We start from the raw sequence: 23,161 nt of genomic DNA, 5'->3' as shown, positions 1-23,161 counted from the left end.
TATATTAGGATAGCACTTTAAATTTTATTAAAACATTAGCACATGATTTTATACTATACTCTTATTTACTCATGTACTTATTTTATTTACTTCAATAACTTATTATTCAATTTTTTAATTTTGAAAAAAAAAAGTTGCAATTTTAAAATAAAATTACCAATATTAATTCGGCTTAGCTTGTAGGCGGCCCAAGTTGAGACGTCAAAAGTACCGGAGCAAGACCAAACTATTTATCTAGATCGTAGACTCGGACATGTCCAATAACTTTGAGAGCTCTTCTTTTAACAAGTTCATTTTAAAAGTATTTTTGAAATATTAGCACAAATAGTTTATTAAATTCATATCCAAAACCATTTTATATTTATTGCAACAACTATTTTGATGTTTCCACCAATTTTGCGCATGAAACAAGGACAAATTTATTAGTCTATGATATATTTAATTGAACAACATTAATGCTTGTGATGTGAACATGTGGAAATGCTAAAGAAGTTAAAACTATAACTAACATACGATTCCAAATTCCAACCACTTAAGAGTTAAAACACTAGAATATGATAAGGATTTCCCTTAGTCACTAATGTGCATTGATTTGTCACAACGCAAAGAAAGAATAATGTTTTTCTTTTAAGTAAAACCATGAACCGCAAAGAGAGAATAATTAAATTGTAGTATAAAAAAAAACACTTAATTTCAAGATATGGAAATCTTATGCTTTGCTTTATTTGATCATATCACATCACATCATTATATTATTATACAACAAATAAGACAATTGTCCATTGTCAATGGAGTTGAATATAGAAAAATTACGTTACATCAAGCTCATGTAGCACGTTGGCTAGTTTTTCATTCTCTTCATTTTGTGAAAGAAAAGAAAAACAATTTACTAAATTAGTAAATTGTTACTATTAGAGTATCCAAAAGATCCCCTCAAAAGAAAAAAAAAAGTAGCCAAAAAAAGAAAGATAAAGTTGAAACCAAAAATGTAATTACTGTGTGCTGTAATTTTTTATACATTCAAATAGTGAAAATCTTATATATTTAACCATTATAATTAAAAAAAAAATATGTGCTAATTCTTGTATGTCATCTGAATTAAACTACTAAACTTGAACTATCAATGACTACAAAAGTAATAGAGTTGCAATTCAAATTTATTTTCAAGTATTTGGATAGGAAAAATTATTGCTTTACACTTGCTATTTAATGCCATACATGAAAAAAGCAAGTGAAAAAAATAAATGGAACTATTTTAAATCTTCAGCCCCCTTTTCTCCTCATTTCTTATTCCCCATGGATTAATTTCGCCTCAGATTTGTTAATCTATTTGTTTATAAATAAATTATTATTTTTAACAAATTATTTAGGGGTGTTTGAGAGGTTTTCGCTTCTTGGATGAAATTTGGTGTAAATTTTATTTATTAAATTTACCACATGACAAAATGAAATCCATTAACAATGAAAAGATAAGTATTATTATAAAATCAAACGTGCTACATATTTGTTGAAAAAGTCCACTCAATTTCTCAGTAGTGCAATCAAAATAAAGACTTTAGATTAATAAAAGCAAATTCTAGTAGTTAATTAAGGGACCGAAAGAACTATGAACATTTATTTCTTTCAAACTTATAAAAAATAATCATAAAAATTTTCTAATTTAATTTGTTGATTTTGTAGACTTATACACAATTTATAAACAAGATTTGTGTATGTGTTGGTCTATCCTTAGTGTGGTCTTTAAAATTCATCGTAGTGCAATTTTTAAAATTTCTTTACTTATTAATTTATCATAAAAAAAATATCAAATTAAAAATATGGATAATAATATTACAATTATTTGAATGGTGGACATTTGGCAGCATTCAAATCGCTCATTATATGGAGGCAAACCGACAGTTATCTCTCTTTATTCTTTAGTAGTTAAAAAAATAACCAAAGAAACCTTTTTCGATTATTAGTTGCTACAGAAATTCTTTATTATTATCATAAGATGCCTCTATATATATTCTAGATTTATGGTAGTGAAAAAAAATAAAATGAAAGTCTAAGAAAAAAAGGCCACTTTTGTGCAGAACCGACTAAAGATGCGAATAAAATTTAAGTTAATTAATCGACACTCTTAGAATGGCTTCTGGATCCCGTCAAAGGCAAAAATATTTCTCTAAAAAATAAAATAAACAATCATAATTAATAACAAGAAATTCGAATTTTCTAGGCTAAACTATTTTATTCTTTTTCTTTCAATTAAAACGGCATGAATCAATTCCCTATCGGAACTTCGATGCTAACCTTTAAAATGATGCTGAAAAGTTATTTATCTTCTAAAAACATTCCTCTAATATAATATTCCAAGTAATGGTAAGTATAATGGTTGGTCATCACGAGAATAGAATATTACATTGAACTTATAAAATTAATACATTTCATTGAAAAAATAAAATTTTCGTTCATTGTGATATTCAAACTCAGATGATACATTCATTAATCAAGACAAAACACATTTTAACATAAATTTTTAAAATAAAATAAATGAAAATGATTCCGACTTTCACAATTTAAATAAAGATTCTCATTTGAACACCCTCCGATGAACATACACTCTCCGTCCTATTATTGTTGGCCAATTTTTCTTATTAGATTAGAGTCGTCGATCATGTCATACCTATAAAACGAGTCAAATCCTCGACATCAAGACGCGCCTACAGACCAAAGCAAATAGTATTATCGAGCGCATCATCGCTTCGCTAAAAAAAAAAACTCAAGAATATTGGAATATTTGGGCTTTAAGCAACCTTTGTTCCAAGTAATTCTAAAACTCCCTCCACTTTCTCCAAAATGCCCAAAAACAAAGAAAAAGGATGATCATCAAAATGTTCCTCATCAACCCATTCTAGCCAATCTCCCTCAACCCAAAAATGGCGGTGACGCACGCGGATCTCTCTCCCACGCCCAAAACCAGCAATCTCGGCAGCAAAACCGGCGCATTTCTCATGGTGCTGTCCATATTACTCGGCCTCTTCTGCTTCATCCTCTGCCTCATAGCCGAGGCCGCCCGTTCCGAGGTATCGATCACGGCCCAGTGTCAAGGCTAATCCTCAAAAGTAAATGCTAGCTCCTTACGCGTTTGAGCTTGTGCAGGTGAAATGGAGAGATTCGCAATGCACTTACACGGGCAGCGGGAGGCTGCCCCTCCTATCCGCCACCGCGGCTTTCGCGGCGCTGGCGGCGGCGATGGTGGTGCAGCATGTCTTCCTATTGGTTGCGGTCAGCAGATCAAACTCCCTAGTTGAGATCACTTGGGACCCTGACTCCGAATTCGCCAAGACGCTGACGTGGCAAGCCGGGTTTTTCTTCATCGCCACGTGGTAATGCGCCAAAGTTTTCATAATTTTCGTTAGAGGTAATTGTGTCTAGATAAACGAACTTGCACCCGATTCTGATTTTGCACGTAAACTAAAAATTATACCTCCAAATACACAAACTTCCGATTGTGCTAATTTTTCACAGGGTTGTCAATTTTCAGCGAATTAATAATATCGCTACTAGCTGAAGTAGCGTAGACATCTAATTACGTCGTCTAAGCAATGCACATTTCATGCATCCACCTCGGCATTAACTTGGAGGCAATTGACAACCGTGTGAAAAAATATGAACAATTAATGAAAGTTCATGTATTTGGAAGCAAAAGTTTTAATCGCATGCAAAATTAGAATTAGATGAAAATTCGTATATTTAGGTGCAATTATCATTTTTCCCTGACGCATTTTATGTATATCTATTCAAATTTGAATATTTCTTGGATATCTTATAACAATAGGACAACGTTTGCTGTTGGTGAGATTCAACTATTGATCGGGTTGAGCGTGGAGTCGGGCCACCTCAAGAACTGGGAGGCGCCGCGGGCGAGCTGCCTGGCCATCCGGCAAGGGCTTTTCACGGCGGCCGGAGTTCTAGGTCTTGCGGCGGTTTTCTTTGCCTCCGGCTTATACATCACGGCTCTAAGAGCGGAGCGATACATTCAAATACAAGAGAATATGCGACGAGACATATTAGAAGTGTCGGTAATGTATGCTTCCCCGCCAAGATCTCCCAACGCCATCCAGGCAGATCGCGGCGAGGGACCCACTTTGCCGAGGCAAGATGAACATAATGTTCATACATTGGATTACTATTTACGAACGTTTGACAAGCAATCAAGATTTGTTTGATAGGAAATGATATGAAGGGATTGATTTGTATAAGACTATGCAAAATTGTGAATGAGAAAATGAGCATAATCTATAGAATTTTAGTGTTGTAACAAATAATGTATATATTTCCACCATAAAATAGAATAATTTTTGGAGCAAATAAACATATTATTCACAACTCACAATAATAAATTTCTCCAAATAAAATACGACAAAGCTGTGTAACAGTACCCAAATCGATTAAGAAATATTCCAAAAAAAAGAATCATCAAAGTTACTTACATTCATAATCAAACATGTGGATCTAAACCATATTTCCGAATCGGATCCGTGTGAATTTACCATAATGCCACAAATCTAGCTATGTGAGTCATTTCTCCATAACAAATCATCCTATTTTTTCCCCCAGAAACGCAGACAAAGACGTCGCACACCACCTGTTTGAGGTGTTGTCACAATGAATCAGGAAAATCAGCTGTAACAATTCCCTACAATCACCTAACCCTAAAAGCAACCAAAATTTAGCAAGTACGCTTCGCATACCATGCCGATTTTCGACGATCCACCCGACTCATCCAGACCGTTGATTCCCGCGTTCTGAATTTGAAAAGAATTGAAGCCCGAGATTACGTCTCTATGCAAGAAAGGCGCGGGCGTTGATCACAAATGGTCAGCATCAGACACTATGTACAAAGATCTGAAAACGCGAGCGATCAGCTGCAGTGAACGAGCAGGCTAAGCCGGGAGATTATCCAGCTGGTATTCGTCGAAGCCAAATTCGTTTTCCACCGGCACCAGCCCTTCTTGCTGCTGTAAGTAAGAAACCGTCTTACTACTATAGAGTTCATCAATTTTATCACATAAGATTTGTGGAATACGTAGTTTACCTGCTTGAGAAGCGCGCTCATGAGATCCTCCTGGCCGAACTGATCGGGGAAGAGGCTGCTTCCAAAGCCCATGTCGGGTAGTCTTTCCGTCTTGATTCTTAGAGAGTTATCGCCATGTGATGACGTGAGCTGCTGCTGCTGCTGCCCGAGGCTCGTGCTGTTGCTAAGGCTGGAGGCAGCCGAGAAAGCTGCCTTATTAACGGATGTAGCCCGGATATGTCCACTCCTATGATCAGAGGCGAACCCCGGTTGAACTAAAACGGACGGTGCAACATCCAGACGGCCTTGAGCATTCGAATGCTGAGGAGATTCAAAGCTCGATCCGACATTCTGCAGGCCCCAATCGTCGGTTCTGTTCTGGTTGAGCTCATTGAACACGTCAAAGTTGGGCAGAAAGCCTCTAGGGCCTTTCATTTCGGAGTTCACCTCTTCTTGGAGCATCCCTTTCGAGGTGAAGCTTGGGATTCCCGAGTTACTACTGAGTGGAATCGTGTTCCCAGACAACTCTATGCCCTGACTCCTTGAAAATTCTACCACGGACGAGGGCTGGGAAAGAGACGCGTATGTCGGAGCACGAACATTATCAATTCCATACCGGCTGAAGACAGATCCGGGGATCGCCTGAGACAAACCTGGTTGCCCCACGGATGATGGAAGATTCAAGACCTGGTTGCTGCCAACTTCGTTTAACATTTGTGTCCTCGACTGCGGTTGAACCAGCTGCGTGAGCAAAGAATTGCTTTGGCCTGACTGCGAGTGGACGTTCATGTGCATATTGCCAAAGGGCTGCGCAGACTGGTGCATAGCAGCAAGCTGTTTCGAATCCATATTAGTAGGGATTCCGTGGAGTAGATTCACTTGCTTACCATTGTTATGGTGTTGCTGCCCATCTAGAAACCTGATGTTTGGATTATCGAAGCTGAAGATGTTGTTGCGTTGATCGACAAGGGGCACAGATATACCGGATTTGTTGGTCACCCTACTAAGCGCTGCAGCTTGGATCGTTGCAAGGCTTTGAGCTGGGATTTGACCCGAAGAAGCAAGAGCTTGAAGATCGAGGCCGTTGAGCGAACTCATCGAACCAAAACCTCCATCCTGGGGTCCAAGAAACGAGTTCCCGAGTCCATTCTGGGGTTGTCCACTAAGCCTTCTAAGATAAAGACGATATTTCTGCATCGTTCAATTGTCGAATTTCAGAGGAATTACGAGGAGGCTCTAATAAACGATTACTTAGAAAGCAAAAAACGAGCAAGGTTCTGATTTCAACCAACCTGAAGGTGGCTTGCAACGTTCTCTCTAGTGAGGCCCGGGACATTCATTAATTCCAAGATTTTCTTCGGCACAGCCTCTGTTTTCGTGGAAAGAATTGGAGCACAACGAATACAAGTACGTAAATCATCATCTCAGAAACTTTCTCAAATAAACTCCATTAAAACAAGAATACATTTTCATACTGTTGAACTGCAACTACCAAGTTATAAACTTATAATAGTAATTGAGATCTCTTAAGATTTATCACTTACTTCACTAATATGTAAATTATCACGATGCGACCAAATAACATCTCTTGGAGCACTAAAATTATCCGAGTTTGATTTGTTTGGCCATAACTTTAGCATAGAAGTTATAAGCTATAGGTATCTCTTTCCTTTTGTACTAATGTCTCTCTACCATTCGATGCCTTCTTTATTTATTGTTTTGTTTTAACATTTATGCGTAAGATTAAATTAAACTAATTCCGCGAATCTAGTAGCAAAGGACAACGAAACCAGAAACATCACAGCCAAGAGATGCAAAAAGGAAAGGGTCTAGAGACGTACTGTCGATCCCAAGTTGATTAACAGCGGTCACAAATTGCTGGTGCAGCTCAACAGACCAAACAACACGCGGTTTCTTCAATGTAGACGAATCATCCTTGTCATCACCGTCATCCTCCTCCTCTTTCCTCTTTCTCGAACTTCTCCAATTCCCTTCGTTAGCTGAAGAGGAGTAATCAGCATCGTCCGAAGGCTTTTGCTGCCGCTCTCCTCCATCTTCCACGCTCCCCGACTGTTCCATATCCTTCTCCTTCCACTCGTACTTCTTCTTACGAACCACATGCTGCCATATGTTCTTCAATGCCTCCATCCGAACCGGCTTTATCAGATAGTCACAAGCACCATGAGTGACACCCTTCATCACGACACTTTTGCTGTCATCAGCCGACATCACTAAACAACCACAAAACGATCAAGAATTAGAAAAACAACGACGTATAGGTAAGAACGAAAACGATCAAAGAATTTAGAAGCCACTACTTACTAATGACTGGCAGATCCATCTCCAACCCAATGTGCTCCAAAAGCTTAAAACCATCCATATCCGGCATGTGGACATCGCTAATAACAACGTCGAATCCATCCTTGTTATCCCTAAGTAACTTCAACGCGACCTCAGCTCGACTGCATTTGGTAACTGAAACCCCAAAAGCAAGAGATCACTGACCTAAACAACCAACTAGCCTAGTGAAAGCTGAGTTAAAAGAACTAGATTCCACAATAATTGTTAGCTAAGGCAATGAAACAGCAAGCTCCACTACATTTGGATTCCCTCACAAGATCTACAAATCAACTCTCTCTCTCTCTCTCTCTCTCTCTAGATTTCTGATTCCAAACATCTACTTCTTCTCTCTCTAAAACAAAAAAAACCCCTAATCAATCACACAATCAAATCTAAAGCTCACACACACTAAACTGCTGGAAAAACACTAGTTCTGCTATAAGATCTGTAATTCATCCACACTCATCAAAACACATAGGTATTTGAGCTTTATAAGCAACATCTTAAACTACAAGAATCAAACATAACCAGCAAAAATCAATTAAAAACATGCTTGATTTCAGACATAGTTTACCTTCATAGCGGCAATTCCTCAGCATCTTTTCCAAGATCCTAAGACAAGTGGGGTCATCGTCGACGACGAGAACTCTCAACCCCGCCGGAAATTGGTCGGAAACTGCGTCGCCGGACTTCCAAGAAGCACTTGAAGTAGTTAAAGACATGGAATTGACTCCAAGATTCATTTTTTTAGGGCCAAATTCAACAAAACAACTCAATAATTCCAGGAAATTCACACAACCCGCATAAGATATATGCTGAAAATCACATGTTTCGAGCTATTTTAACATAATTCATATGCAGTCACTGAAAATTCAAAGCACCCATATAATAGAATAAAGAGGAAATAAAAGGGGTCTCTTCAAGATTGGATTTTGTTTATTTATAAAGGGAAGTAGTGAGAGAAGAGGACGAGCTTAAGGAAATTTGCTGCTTTTATATGTGTTTGTGTGTTGTGAGATTGAGGAATTGAAGTTCCTCTTTTTTTTCCTTCTTGATTTTGGGAATTTACTCCTTTTATTTATTTTTTTATTTAATATTTTATATGGTATAATTGATCTTTATTTTTCTTGGTATTTTCATTTGATAGTGGGTCACTTCGTTGAGTGTGGATCCAGCTCACCTGTGAGCTTAACTAACCCCACGCCAGCCAAATATATTTAGATAAAATAATAATTATTTTCTGCGTTATAAAATTGGTAAAAATTTATGGTTGAAGCTAAAATTTATTAATTATTTCTCTTTAAGGTAAATTTTTGGAGATTTTATTTCCTTGGCAGAGGATTTTATTTCCTTGGCAGAAGATTTCTTGACTTAATAAAGTAAAGATTTAAATACAATTGAGTCTCCATAAAGCTAGAGATTTAAATACAAATTATTTATCATAAATCAATGGATTTTCTTGCCTTAAATCAAATTAACTACCAAGTTAAATCATGACCTATGTTACTTTTTTACTTTTTCAAAAATTAGTTAATTTTGCATACATTAGTTTGTGTCGGACTACTATTTTCTTCCTGCCCAAAAAATAAAAGTTTAAATGAGATTTCATACGCGCTTAATAAATGCATACTTTAATGGCTTGTCTTATTTAAAAATTTTGACATCATAATCTTAATTAAGTTTAATTAGTTAAGCAACTAATTAAAGTCAAAACTAAGAAAGAATTGAGAACGAGGATACTTATTAAGAAATAATCTCAATTAAATTAGGAATTGATTATTTAAATGCAATATATAATATTCCCTCCGTCCCACGAAGCATGACCCATTTTCCTTTTTGGATTGTCCCACGAAGCTTGACCTGTTTCTAAAAATAGCAAAAAAATTACCCTTTATTCACCTTTTTACCTTTTCACCTACCACACTTAACACACAAAATACCAATTTCTTAATTCTCGTGCCGAAAAGAAATGGGTCACGCTTCATGGGACGGAGGGAGTAGTTTCAAATGAAAATAACTTGATGTGTGCTTATTTTTGTAATTAGAAAGAAAAAAGAAGACCATTGTGTTATCAATCACAAACAAAGTTATTCGTAAAAAAAATCAACCCTATTGACTCTTAATCCATTATTTTTATAATTCATAAACACCTTCTAAGATATTATGTAATATCTATTAAATATTCTTTTTGATAAAATGAAACTCGTCATTGGATATGCATTGGATAAATTCATGATTACAAATGAAACTCGTCATTACAAATTATACAAAATACGTAAATCACTATCTATAAACTCATGATTACAGTTCACTTTTTGCATCTTGTAGTACATACTAGTACATGTTTATAGCAATGGCATACCATTAAATAAAACTAATTAAATTCTTAATAATAAAATTCCCCAATAATCAGATTTTCAGAAAGAGGAAACAACTGGTAGGAAAATAATACAACCACGTAGAGAAATATTTAATTACAATGTAGGTTGAATTATTTAAATGAGAGTTGCCGAGTTAACAAGTGGCTATTGAGGTGTTAAGCACATGGTATAATGCATTCATGAGATTTGCTAGCAAAAATGTTGCAATTTTATTTGCATGACATGTGCATTTATTGCAATACCTCTTATTATTGTCCACCCCTTTTCTCCCACTTTCTAGGTTGGTGGTAGGGAGGGTAAAGTTGGCCACTATACTTTTTTATTCCAATTTTCTTGGATCTTTACTAATATTCAACTAATATTATTATTGGGCTAATGATTTTTATGCCAAGAAATCAAGTTTAAATGAGATTTAAGTGAAAAGCGAAGACCCCCGCCCCCAAAGCTCAATGATATATAATACATATGAGGTTTTAACGAGGTTCGGCCTTTGACCAGTATTTTTGTATTTTTAGGAGTTTTTTTTTAATAAAGTTTTCATTTCAGCAAATAATACATATGAATCTAATTTGAAGAAGATTATAAGATTGTAAATTTGTGATAATTGAATCTACGTTGAAATAAGGTTTTGTTTTATGTAAGCACAGAGTAAAGAAATATGATTTGCGAAGAAAAAGAGAAGAAAAACATTCTCAAGAATTAATTAGTTAGTTCTCCGTAGGCATGCAAACATGAGCGGAGCCATAATTTGATAAATGGATCGACAAAATTATAGTTTTGCAAATGTATAAAAAATAAGGAAAATAAAAATTACAACTTACATATATAATACTCCAACCTTGAATCATCTTGCATTCAAGGATTCGAAGTCTAAATATATAATACTCCAACCTTGAATCATCTTGAATCATCTTGCATTTTAAAGGAAATTAGCAACAATTCACACTAGAATCTGGCTTCTAATTCACAATTGTAATCAAATTCACCTCAAATAATTTCACCTTTAAAATGATACGATTTTAAGAATTTATAATAATAATAAAAGTATCATCGAGCTTGATTAAATTTTTGTTTGTTTTAATCACTAAAAAGTAAACAAGTGAAGTAAATATGACATGACATTAATTCCTTCAAAGCTGGTTTCTATGCACGACCTTTGTAGCATATTACGGCGCCGTTCCAGGCAAACTAGTGATCACTTTTTTCTTTATTTTTTTATTTAAATTTTAATTTGCTCCCCCACTGAACTTCACTTTAATCATCTTAAATTGTACTAATACTTGCTGATAATTACTGGCATCTACAATTCATAATTTATGGATATAATATATGATCGTCGCCATCATCATATTTTAGAAAATAACTTATTTAAATTCGCTTTCTTTCTGGTTAGTAATACTTCATGCATGTTTTTCAATTTTGTAAACGTTGTGATGAATTGAACAAATAGATTTTACTATTTATTATTCATAAATATTTATAATATTTCTGGACGGGTTTAGGGAAAACCACCCCCATAAAATTTCTCTTCATCGTCTAAAAATCTGACAATAATTATATTAATTAGTACTAAGAATTTGCAGTGTATATATAACGTAGCATACTTTTTCATTTATAGAATCACACTTGTTTATATAAACAATGATGTTTTTTTTTATGATCATTATTATTTTTATAAGATAAATATCACAAAAATATTAGGGTTTGCAATTTCATATATAATTCCTCCCTAAATTGACAAGTGTGAGAGTGTCCGTCATCATTAGGAGCTTGAGAGCTTTTTTTAGTAAAATCGATCTTTGTCTTTGTGTTTTGTCTTTATATGGGTAGTGGAATTGTTTTATTATATACCATGCATTATCTTAAAATGTTTCACAATTAATATATAAATTTTTGGGAAAATAAAAAACCATATATGGCATTTTATTATGCTTCCATATCCTCTTTTAGCAAACCACTACTGATGTCACTTTCACTTGTGTTCGTATTTTTTTTACATATCTTTATAACCTTTCTTTGTGAAGAACCGTTTTCAACTATAATACGAAAGCCATAATTATAACTATATAGTTTGAGAAATAATATAGTTAGGTTTAAATGAAACAGCCCCCCCCCCCCCCCCAATAAGGCAATAAGTGATTGATGGTCAAAACCACTAATTAATTGTTTGGCAATTTTCATATTTGGATGGATTGAGACTGGTGGAATTAAGTTGGAAATGAGATCAATATTTTTGAAAAAAATATTAATTTCACTCTTCTTGTTTTACGAATTCATGTTAAATTTCATTTTCAGATAAAGTTTTTCGTCCTTACAATGAGAATGATATTTAAATTAAATATGGTTGAATTTAATAGGGAAATTGAACTCTGCACGTCTCAAAAACACTAAACAATTTATAGCCTTAGAAGTGATCATGAGCAATATCCAAAAATTCCAATTTCATGTCATGCCCTAAACACCAAAAATCTTGGGCAAAATATAATTGTCTTACCGATCGAGAAAATAGCTTTTACCCTTATTTGAACCCATATCCTAACCCAATCCATATAAATAATACTATTCTAAGTACAGATCAATCCGGTTGTACGGTACACCCAGATGTACCCAAAATTTTGTGTCTTTTATAAATAAACTAATTAACCATTTAATTACTTTCTTTACTTTTTACTGTATTAATCAAATGTTTGTTTTCAACCTTTAATGAAAAGAAGGGTTAGCATAATGGCATAGTAAAAATAATTTGTGAAAGCTTTTCAAGGATGAGATGCTTATATAACATAGTGTTACATCCCAAACAAGCTAAGAGTATTTACTAAAAAAAATCTATAAATATATATAAGTTTATATGAATTTGAATCCGAGAACTTTGATCAGACATTATTAACCACTTTACCACTTTGATCATCAAGTTATTTATAAAGAAGAAAATAATTAATAAAGTCAAACTCTTTTAGAATATCGTCAAGTTATTAAAAATATATATACGTGAATTAGGATATGGATGGAGATGGTTATGTGCATTGAATATAAGAATGCAAGAGGTATGCGGTGGATTTAGGTATATTCTTGATGAAATTAATAAATGTTTAATGAGGTTCTTTTTCAATCAAATCTCAAGATATCTTTCAAATACACATATATGCTTTCTTTCTTGTCTTTTTTCTACTCAAGATAATTTAACAGCCAATATTTAGATATGCATATTAGAAAGATAATCGTATACTAAATAATTAAGAGAGTCTTAGAAAGACCCAAAACTAGTTTCTAATATCGTCTTGTAATATTTTCTTTCAATCAAAAAATTCAAATATCTAATGTTTATCACTTTATCTTATCAAAACTGAGCTCTTCATAAAAATGCTTCAAAATAAATGCTTCAACAAAATTACTGTGAGAGCTGTGGAAAATTCCCACGTTTTTAGGTGCTTCATAATAAATATATTTTCTCTTCCGCCAGTCATTTATCACTGTGCTCTGACTATATTCAATTGTGCAGAAAAAGAAGAAAAAACCAAACAGAAAAGGAAAATACTAGGTAAAAAATAAAGACAAGATTCCTAACTAGTTTAGGAAAAATAAATAAAGGGCATGCAGCATCTATGTTAATATTTAATTTTTCTGATAGAGAATAAAGTTTGTTCGAAAATTTAGACCCACATACATCCAGCTCTTTCTTGGCCCTTAAATTTGATGCAAAGTACACGTAGTACTATGTTGCAATAGTTTTTTTTTTTATATATATATATAGTTTTATATGTGCTTTATTATAAAGTTATAAATATATATAATTTATGTATATATTTTTAATATCATTTGATCATATCATATATAGCCGACAGTTTTTTTTTTTTTCCCTTTTTTTTTGGCACAATTCTGCACACAAATTTTTTATATGTAAATTTGGATTCGATATAAATATTCTCTTACATAAATTTGATTATAGTGGATGATCACGATCTCACACAATTCTTATGACTATTAAACTACTTTCAAAGTTTCAATATTTAATCTTATCGCATTTTGCTTATGTTGGAACTATAAGAATTTCTAAAATCCAAAACATTTCAAGTTTTTGGAAGGAAAAAAATACTAGGGCTTGGCTGGTTAGTTTTTTTAAATATCACCAAAATGGTAAGGTATAAATAAAACCTCTCATAATTCTAATGGAAAATTATTTCCCCTCCCCTAAATAATTAAATTCAATATGTCAATCAACATCTATAGAGGACCAACTATGAGAATACCCCACTTATATTCTTCGAGATTATCTAATTATCTAAATGGTAAAATCGCCTTTGTCACTTAAAAGTTATGAATTTGTATTCTCACTCAATTTGTCGGCTAGTACACACAAGACATGATATTTTTTGTAAGGGTTAATTGCATATAAATTATTGAACTTTCAACGAATCTTCATTTTATGCACAAATTTTGAAATCTTTACTAAAATTACTCAACTATTAATTATTTCTCGTGTTGCATACTTGTCCATTTTTCGATCAAATTTTGGGCCTAAAACGACATCGTTTCCATCCAACTATACAATATGATGTTGGTTCTATTTTGCCACATGATTATATTTATGACATGTGAGCATATTTATGCCAAGCGAGTATAATTATGTTATTTAACTTACTTTGATGAAAATTGGTAAATATGAAAAACGAGAAAAAAAAATTAATAGCTCAGTAATTTCGATAAAAAATTTGAAGTTCATGTGATCGAAAGTTTAGTAATTTATGTGCAATTAACCTTTTTTTTTTAATGCGTTAATCGATCTAGTAGTAATGTGATTAATTTTGAGATTAAAAGTCTTATATTCGAATTCGTCGTCACACGATATTTTAAAATTATTTTTTCAATCACAAAATAAAAATAAAAATCCAACCTCCGTAATTCCATGTAATAATAATATTAATAGTGCAAGGCCCGTAACCTCTTCATAGGCCATTTAGGGTTAAATAGAAATGTATACCCCAAAAGAGGGCCCACAGTCCATTTGTAATTGTTATTTGAAGTCACCAAAAGCCAATAGGGTACGGAACTAATGGGCCAACGCGGGAGAAGTACTTGGGCCTGGCCCACCTTCATATTTATTAGTGGGACCATCCCACGCTCACTTCGAGCCCAAGTCGCTTTCACCACCAAGCTTATTTTTCCTTCTTTTTTTCAAAATAACAATAAAGATTATGAAACATTTTAATTTCTTTGAGTAGGGGAGACGAGTTGGGAAATGAATGATTTGAACCTCACATTTTATACATCATTTCAAATTATTTTTGTAATAATTTAGTAGTTGAATTTCAACAGTAGTTTTGACCAAAAACATAACTTACAAGCACATTTAATGTTTGCTATATTCCAAATAAATGGATGGGACAAATGGGCTTATCAATTTATTAAAAAATAAACTTAGTCAATCACATGTCGTGACAATGAAGCGCAACTTAGTTAGTAAGACGAAGCCCGACCAACAAATTCCATCTTGATTTCATTACAATTTGCGCTCCTATGTAAAAGATATCACAACATCACATTTTTGCATGTTTAAAACTATATTATTTTCTTTATTTACTCGTGTAATTTATATAAAAGAAAAGACTACATTATTTTCTTGAGATTAATCAACTTGTGATCTTCTCAAATACACAAGTAGATGGAAGAACATAAAGCAAACGTACATGGTTTATACTAATTAAGAAAAGGAAAAAAGATGGCATTTGTAAAGAATAAGAGGAGAATCTCTAGTATTAAACAACAACAAAAAATTACTCCACATGAAATAATTTAGTGATGATTTATTTCTTGTGACAAAAGGATTGATTCCCCAAGATTCACAAAGCTACTTTACCATTGTTGACCATATAGCCCATACCCCCTTACCTTATCCATACCTAATCAAATACTACAATGAAAGCATCTTTACACCCATCGTCTCCTCCTCCATTGGCCGGAGATTTATGCTTGTTTCGCATAAAAAATAGGTAGAAATCAAGGGTCCGGATGGAATGCAACATTATGCTACGACTGTTTCATTCCATCAAGATGGCTCTTCATGGCATCACAAGTATGTCGTCTGCTAACAAATGTTTCATCTTCTATTCTCGTATCATGCAAATGTTTGCACCCGCACAATATCAAGAGGGCTCTTTATGGCTCTATCCATTTAAGGAAAAATGCAACCGTGGTATGCCAAGAATGGTTTGGTTGCAAATTCTCTTGATTCAACCCTTGCTAATTAAACAAGAATGTGTACAAACTTTGAAGATCCTCATTCCAAAATTTGCAGTTGAAATTATGGCATTCTAAAAACAAAGGAACAACTCGAAAATACTATGTACAAAAACACATGACGCAATCAAATTAAAGAGCATTATGCCAAACACTAATAATGTTTTCTTTTATCTCAGCTAAAGAATGAAATGCTTCCAACTTCATCAAGATGCAAGATCGTATTTTTATTCGGAAATTCAAACGGGAAACAGAAAAAAGTCTCCAAATTCAACACCTTTCGGATTTGCCTTTGCTATTTTTTTGGAGATTATTATTATTATTATTATTATTATTATTATTATTAAGTTAATTATAACATAAACTTTACAAACAATAGTGATAGTAATGAAGTTAAATAATGTTTGTTGGGCCTTAATTTTGAGTTTGTTGGGCCTTGTTTACACAACCCAATTTCCCAATGAGCCCAAAAGCCCATCTATAAATGCAGAAAAAAAATTCTTTTTGCTGTTCGAATTCGCAGACAGCAGACGTTGAGCTCAAACAGTATCAATGGCGGCGAAGCCACAACAGAAGAAGAGCAGCGGCTCGATGAAGAGGAAGACTAACCCTAACCAAAAATCGGAGGGACCGGTTTCAAATTTCAAGAAACCTAAATTATCTTCGAATCCGAAAAAGTCCAAGTTTAACCCGACCAACGCTCAAAATAAAGTCGGGAAGCAGCCATCAAATTTGCCGAAAAAGGAATACCAGAAACCTAATGGTGAGAAAGGTGAAGTGGAGGACTCCAAGAAACTAGCTCGTTTGCGTTCAAAGGTTCGACCTTTTTTAAGTTTCGCGTCTTTGGTTTACTTTGTTCATTGTGAATTTTTGAAGTGTAGTGTTGGCATTAGGTATTTTATAACGTTAGTTAGTGCTATTTTGAATTTATAAGATATTAAATGGAGGAATTTAGATGATTTTTGCTAATTCATATATTTTTAACCTTTTATTCAATTTCCTCTGTTTCTCCAGGAGTTGGCTCAAGCAAGGAAAAAGATCAGGAAGAAGCATTACACACTGGAACAAGTATTTATGTCTTTTTTTGCTTGAATTTTTCTTGCTATGATACTTGTCAGATGTTAACAGTTTATTCTTGACGAAATATGCCATTTCTAATCAACTAATGCTTATCCTTGCTCATTCATGACGAAAAATGGCATATGTTGAAAGTTGAAACCGTGCGTATATGTTGGATTTTGTATTGGCTCTATTTATGGTTGCTAGAGAAGTAATTTTATGGTTCTCTTTTTGTGTATCATCAGTTGCATGAGGACACTACATGCTATTGGTGTCTACCTTTTACTATTGATGCTTTGATAAAACTTAATTATCTGATTTTGTGGACTTACTTGAGATTTTTAAGTCCCTTTGCTTAGGCTGACTTGTCTGGTCCATTTTTTTACTTAGGAGCTTGCTTTGCTTTGGGAGAAGATGAGACGCCGTAATATTTCAAAAGAAGATAGGTCAAGGTGTGTATTTTGTTGTTAGTTTTACTCCTTCCATCTTTTTTAATAGAGTAAAGGACTTCTGTTTGATTTAGTGTCTCCACAATCTTTTTGTGGGTTGATTATATTTTTTGGGTGCATCTTAGGTTGGTAAGTGAAGCCGTCAAGAAGATGCAAGGGAAGATTTCTGAAATCGCAAGGTCTCACATTGCATCGCGTGTTCTTCAGGTTATCTTGCTCACCTCCTCCCATAGTTCCACCTACTATTTGCGCCTGCTTATCTATTTCAAAGATTTTGAAGTTCCTCTACTTTATGGGCATCTATATCTGTCTTTTTCAACTACAGACCTGTGTTAAACATTGTACACAAGATGAAAGAAATGCTGTGTTCACGGAGCTTCGGCCACATTTTATTTCTCTTGCAAGCAATACTTACGCAGTTCGTCTTGTTACTAAGTTGTTAGATCTAGGTATGTCTTACTTGCCTTTTTCTTAATGGACTTGCAGCCATGTGATTCTTGTTCTCAGTGTAGTTTTTTCTTAACCTATTTCTTCTGCAGCATCCAAGGAACAATTGGCAGAATTTATATCGTCTCTCCATGGTCATGTTGCTTCTCTTCTTCGGCAAATGGTTGGCTCTCTAGGTATGGCACACCTGTGAACTTCAATATATGGCACGGATAAGCTGGTTACTATGTTTCCTGTAATAATCGTGTCACAGTCAAATAATCTCTATGGTTTGTATGCTGTGTTTAGTAGAAGCTTGTTTGAGTTCATATGATCTCATTTAAGAACTTAAATTGTTATTGCGTTCTATTTGTCCAGAATGCAAGTGCAACTCTTGTCTAGTACATAAGCCTTATTTATCTTGTGTCACCTTAATTGCTTAAACAGTTAATATACAGCATCTTTTTGCAGTTATCGAACATGCATATTGCCTTGGAAATGCAAGTCAGAAGCAAACTCTTCTTATGGAACTATATTCGCCAGAACTTCAGCTATTCAAGGATTTGGTTACGATGAAAGAGAACAGGTGATGCATCCATTTTTGTTCTTTTGTGCCTTTGTAATCTCAAGATGTAAAATACCTTCTTCTTACAGCTGAAGTTTTATTTATTGATGTCTTTCCATGAACTTGCTAGTTATTTAAATGACAATGCACAAAAAATGGGGAATCACTTCGAGCTCTCAAATCAGATTAAAAGTTGTCAGTTGCATTTTTAATTGACTGCAAAGCATGGTTTCAAGGGATATGATAAATCCAGTGTGTTAGTTGGAAAAGGTATACAATTGCATGCTTAGTACTAGGGGTCCAATGTATTGTGTTACATCACTTTGTTCTACAGTATATCTTGGTGTGTGTGTAGTTGGCAAATGGCAACTTATTGTATTTCGTTCAGCTATTGATTGGATGTCTTACCCCTGTGCGGCTGTGCCTGATGAGTTTTTACTATATTGACAATTCTTAATATTTCTTCCCCTTGCTGTTTCATAGATTTTTATTTTATGTTAATCATCACAGATTAGAAGATATCATTTCAAAGCTGCAGTTACAGAAGTCGTCAGTTGCGCGTCACATGACATCTGTGCTTCAACCTATTCTGGAGAAAGGGATCTTAGACCATTCAATTGTCCACAGAGCATTACTGGAATACTTGGCCATTGCAGATAAGGTACTTTTGATTTTGATGATTATTTAAAGACTACTGTTTGATTTCTGACCTTTATTATTTATCTATCTGATTGAAATTTTGTGAAGTTTTCTGCCGCAGATGTTATTCAACAGTTGTCAGGTCCATCTTTCGTTCGGATTATTGCAACTAAGGATGGATCCAGGCTTGGTATGCTCTGTATCAGACATGGGAGTGCAAAGGTACTGGAAATTTCTCTATTATAGACAATGTCTTTGTTTCAGACTTATCTATGTTTAATGCCTTGTTGAAAACTTCGTCTGAAAATTCTGTTTGACTTCTTATTATTCATTCAGGATCGGAAGAAAATTATCAAAGGGATGAAAGGCAATGTTGGAAAAATAGCTATTGACAAATTCGGGAGTATGGTATGGTTCTTTATGTTTTTAACTTATGTCTTGTAATTTTCAGCAGAAGTTGTAATTATCATGCTTATACAGAATTTTCTAACATCCTGTGTTCTATTTCAGGTACTTGTCTGCATACTTTCAGTTGTTGATGACACGAAACTTGTGTCGAAGGTCTGGTTTTAATATCTTTGGTTCTGCTGCTCCTTACTCGAGGAGCCACCTTCTGACTCTTTTCTTTCCATTCTTGCAGATAATCATTCGTGAGCTTGAAAAACAACTGAAGGAGCTTATATTAGATCAGGTTGATTAACTCTATGATTATATTATACTTATATTAGATCAGATATTGCGTCTGATCCTGATATTCTTTTTAGATATTGATGGTGTTAGCATATGATTCTTAGTCATTTCCAATGTTGTTAAGATGCCACATCCGATCTACATCTTCATTAAAACCTTGACAACTCAGCAAATTGTTCAGATACTAATCAAACTTTTAATACTTCGCTTTGCAGAATACACGGCGCCCTTTTATGCAGCTTCTTCATCCGGATTGTACCCGATACTTCAATAAGGATGACTTGGCTTCACTGAATCTATCTATTCCATCCCTAAAAGCTAATGCAAGTCTTCTTCTTTTACCTCTCTTCTGTACCCTTCTAGGCTTGTAGCATTCAACTGCCTTTGGAATGTCGAATAGTTAACAATGCATGCTCTATTCATTATTTCAGGGCGAAACAGATGATAAGGAAGCTGTTGAAGCGGACAAGGAAGAAGATGGTGATGGAAATATACAGCTGAATGAGGGTGGTAAGAAGGATTCTTTTAAGCGGAGGCAGGAGTTGCTGGTCGACAGTGGACTTGCTGAGGTTCGTTCATCCTTCATGATGTTGGTGCATTTTGGGAAAATATGACATATGTTATTAGGGGCTACTTTACATTCTGCAAATTTCATTTTTGCAGAAACTCATCGATACATGTTCTGAGATGGCGGAAGTTCTACTAAAATCGAAATATGGGAGAGAGGTCATGTATGAGGTAGGTATCTTGTTTCCAACAAACTGTAACTTATATATTGGTTATTTTGGTAGGAAAAGTTTGTGAGTTTACCGTGTATCGGAAAATGCACGTAGGTTGCTACTGGAGGCAGCGATGGAATACTCCATCCAACTTTGGATGAAAAGTTGCTCGAGCTGTATGAAGCTATAGCATCTATTGCTTCTCAACCTAAGGTCGAAGCAGAAGAGCATATTTTGGAACAGTTCCATTCGAGCCGGACCATCAGGAAACTCGTTCTCGACTGCCCTTCATTCGCTACCACACTATGGGAAAAAGCTTTGAAAGGAAACTGTGCAGTCTGGGCCAAAGGTCACAGGTTAGTAAACATTGATCAAAACATCTTTCTTCTGATCTCGAGCCATTGATTTTTCTGATATCGTCGCAATATTCTCAGTTCAAAGGTGATCAATGCCTACTTGGAAACCTCAAACTCAGCGGTGAAGAAGTTGGCAGAGAAGGAGCTGAGGCCCTTGATAAAGAGTGGTGACCTAAGTTTACTGAAGCCCAACGAGTCAGCTAAAGACGAGTAGTTCAATAGATGAATAGAGGAATATGCATTCCTTTTGAGGTTTCGTCTCTAGGTCGTCTTCTGTTCCGTTTAACGAGTTCTCCGGTTTTACTGTGCCTGCAGAAGATGAAAATTTTTGTAGCTCTGATCTTGATCTGACTATGAAGCAAAACAGTTGTGTCATGTTTTATTCAAACTCTTAAAAATGTCATCTCTCTCTCTCTCTGTATGAAATTATGTGAATTGTGAAAGAAATGTATTATTATTCAATAATCTCTGGTACTAGCACATCTAGACATTGAAGGAACTCTTTCTTTTCTACATTGAAATATTGGGTAGTCTTGATTTGCTCCATTGTGAAAGCTTGTGTTTCCCATTTTGAGGGCTGCCCTCAAATCTTCAAGCCTCTTTTGGCCGGCTGCCGTCCGGTGATGGGGATAGCTCTTGTGCTGGTAGTCGGACGGGTTGAAAATCGGGGACTCTTTTCGTGTTCCAAGGGCGTTGGCCGGTTCTCTCCTCGATGCAGCATTGGCCATCAAACACTTGTCGATGATGGTGGATTCCTCTGCTAGTCGGGCGCGAAGCTCTCTCATGCGGGTCAGGAGTCGACTATTTCTCGATGCTTCTTGACTTGGTTTTGCATCAATTTTCTTGCTAGAATTTGGGTTGCATTTGATGCAAGAAATGGTCTTCCTCTCTGTCTCAAATGCTCTCCTTCTTGTGCTATCAGATAGGCACAAGTATGCCTGTGCCATGCATGCAGTGGAGTTTTTCACATGATAGAGAGAGAGAGAGAGAGATTTGAATATGAACATAATTTTCACCTCAGCTACAAGTTTGAAGGCAGTTTCAGCCATGGAGTTGCTGTTTTTATCAGGATGCAGCTGCAGAGCTGCATACAAACACGATTACACGACAACGACACGACACAACACGACACGACAATTGTTGACTATCATCGATCAGCAAAATTATAATCCATGTTGAAGAATCCAAATCTTTTCATCATTCAAGAAAACATTACCGAGTTTATGATATTGCCTTCTTACTATACATGTATCTGCATTTTCATCAACCTACGAAGCCAAAATGCAGCATCGGAAAACACGAAAAAACGGCACGTTAAAGCTACACAACGTAGCGAAAACAACAATATCAAGAACTCAGATAAAGAAAAGACATACATTAAGCACAAGATACCAATTGATAAAATGAGATTTGTTTGTACGAGGATGATGAGGATTTGCACATGCTGATAATTCACAAATCGTTTTTGCTAACTGGGATTTTTCTTGTTCATTTCCTGCTACCAGCCCCATTGATAGAAAACAAAATAACAAAAAAAGAAGAAGAAGAAGAAAAGAGAAGTGAAGAAAGAAAGAATGAGAGAAGGGAAAAAAAAAAGAAGAGAAAAGAGAGAAGGTAACGTGGGGGAAATGGGTGCATAAATGGATGATAAATTGTTTTAAATATTCAATAAATGTAACATTTAAAGAGTCAAAGTGGAGCAGTTAAGAATAAAGAGCTGGATTTTAGGCGATTTTTGATAGTCTCATTTTTATCTACTAATTTATTTTATTTTTTGAATTCTCGAAAATGGATCAGAATTATTTGAATTTCATTTGCAGAATCTCTGGTTCTTGAGATTTGAAATCATTTTGGCTCATTTGATCCAATTAAATAACTCTCCTTAATCCTTCTACGCCTAGTTAGTCCATGTAGATGAAATTCCCAATAACATTTTAAATTGACTATTAATTTGTCTTTGCTGTTAAGTTTCAAACTCAGTCACGTGTGCTTAATTATTCATTTTGTTAAATACTCGATGAGAAACGAATTTGAAAATCGAAGGTTTTTTATTTTCAATAATAATAATAATAATAATAATAAGGGTTAATTGCCGCTAAATTCAAAAGCTTTTAAAAAATTCGCGATATTCTCACCAACTTCAAAATCGGCATATAAATACATGAATTGAAAATCTGTTCTTAATGTTCCCAAACTCAGAAAAAACCCCCAAATTGAAGGTGACGTGGACTACCGTAAATACAG

At 34.6% G+C, this 23,161-nt stretch overlaps 4 protein-coding genes across 9 annotated transcripts; 2 read left to right on the top strand and 2 right to left on the bottom strand.

The window, feature by feature from the left end:
* Window positions 1-2,771: 2,771 nt before the first annotated feature.
* Window positions 2,772-4,357, top strand: LOC131021011 (uncharacterized). Its single transcript, XM_057950083.1, has 3 exons — window positions 2,772-3,065; window positions 3,142-3,368; window positions 3,821-4,357. The coding sequence occupies exons 1-3, from the start codon at window positions 2,919-2,921 to the stop codon at window positions 4,209-4,211; spliced, it is 765 nt and encodes a 254-aa protein (XP_057806066.1). The 5' UTR covers window positions 2,772-2,918; the 3' UTR covers window positions 4,212-4,357.
* Window positions 4,358-4,411: 54 nt separating this feature from the next.
* On the bottom strand, window positions 4,412-8,473 carry LOC131021009 (two-component response regulator ARR2-like). 5 transcript variants are annotated; one of them, XR_009100822.1, is made up of 7 exons: window positions 7,974-8,466; window positions 7,382-7,534; window positions 6,901-7,290; window positions 6,352-6,428; window positions 5,081-6,250; window positions 4,737-5,003; window positions 4,412-4,630 (listed from the first exon to the last, which is right to left on the bottom strand). XR_009100822.1 is itself a non-coding variant. In XM_057950082.1 (6 exons), the coding sequence occupies exons 1-6, from the start codon at window positions 8,140-8,142 to the stop codon at window positions 4,929-4,931; spliced, it is 2,031 nt and encodes a 676-aa protein (XP_057806065.1). In that variant the 5' UTR covers window positions 8,143-8,473; the 3' UTR covers window positions 4,412-4,928. The 5 variants fall into 5 exon arrangements, 3 of the variants coding, with proteins under 3 accessions (XP_057806065.1, XP_057806064.1, XP_057806063.1); XR_009100823.1 differs by having other exon boundaries at window positions 4,737-5,000; window positions 7,974-8,447; XM_057950082.1 differs by having other exon boundaries at window positions 4,412-5,000; window positions 7,974-8,473.
* Window positions 8,474-16,517: 8,044 nt separating this feature from the next.
* LOC131021007 (pumilio homolog 24) lies at window positions 16,518-21,382 on the top strand. The gene is made up of 17 exons (XM_057950077.1): window positions 16,518-16,830; window positions 17,029-17,082; window positions 17,464-17,525; window positions 17,648-17,729; window positions 17,848-17,971; window positions 18,062-18,145; window positions 18,420-18,534; window positions 19,024-19,174; window positions 19,261-19,374; window positions 19,489-19,560; window positions 19,663-19,713; window positions 19,793-19,843; window positions 20,058-20,165; window positions 20,274-20,411; window positions 20,506-20,580; window positions 20,676-20,917; window positions 20,996-21,382. Exons 1-17 carry the CDS (start codon window positions 16,567-16,569, stop codon window positions 21,129-21,131), a joined length of 1,923 nt encoding a protein of 640 aa, XP_057806060.1. The 5' UTR covers window positions 16,518-16,566; the 3' UTR covers window positions 21,132-21,382.
* On the bottom strand, window positions 21,353-22,963 carry LOC131021008 (uncharacterized). 2 transcript variants are annotated; one of them, XM_057950079.1, is made up of 4 exons: window positions 22,294-22,960; window positions 22,134-22,185; window positions 21,934-22,001; window positions 21,353-21,855 (listed from the first exon to the last, which is right to left on the bottom strand). In XM_057950079.1, the coding sequence occupies exons 1-4, from the start codon at window positions 22,426-22,428 to the stop codon at window positions 21,376-21,378; spliced, it is 735 nt and encodes a 244-aa protein (XP_057806062.1). In that variant the 5' UTR covers window positions 22,429-22,960; the 3' UTR covers window positions 21,353-21,375. The 2 variants fall into 2 exon arrangements, with proteins under 2 accessions (XP_057806062.1, XP_057806061.1); XM_057950078.1 differs by having other exon boundaries at window positions 21,353-22,001; window positions 22,294-22,963.
* Between the last annotated feature and the right edge of the window lie 198 nt (window positions 22,964-23,161).

The sequence above is a fragment of the Salvia miltiorrhiza genome, chromosome 4 (genome assembly GCF_028751815.1).
Source record: "Salvia miltiorrhiza cultivar Shanhuang (shh) chromosome 4, IMPLAD_Smil_shh, whole genome shotgun sequence".
Taxonomy (NCBI): Eukaryota; Viridiplantae; Streptophyta; class Magnoliopsida; order Lamiales; family Lamiaceae; genus Salvia; species Salvia miltiorrhiza.
Note: the sequence above shows the minus strand (reverse complement) of the source record. Positions and strands in the feature narration are given on the sequence as shown.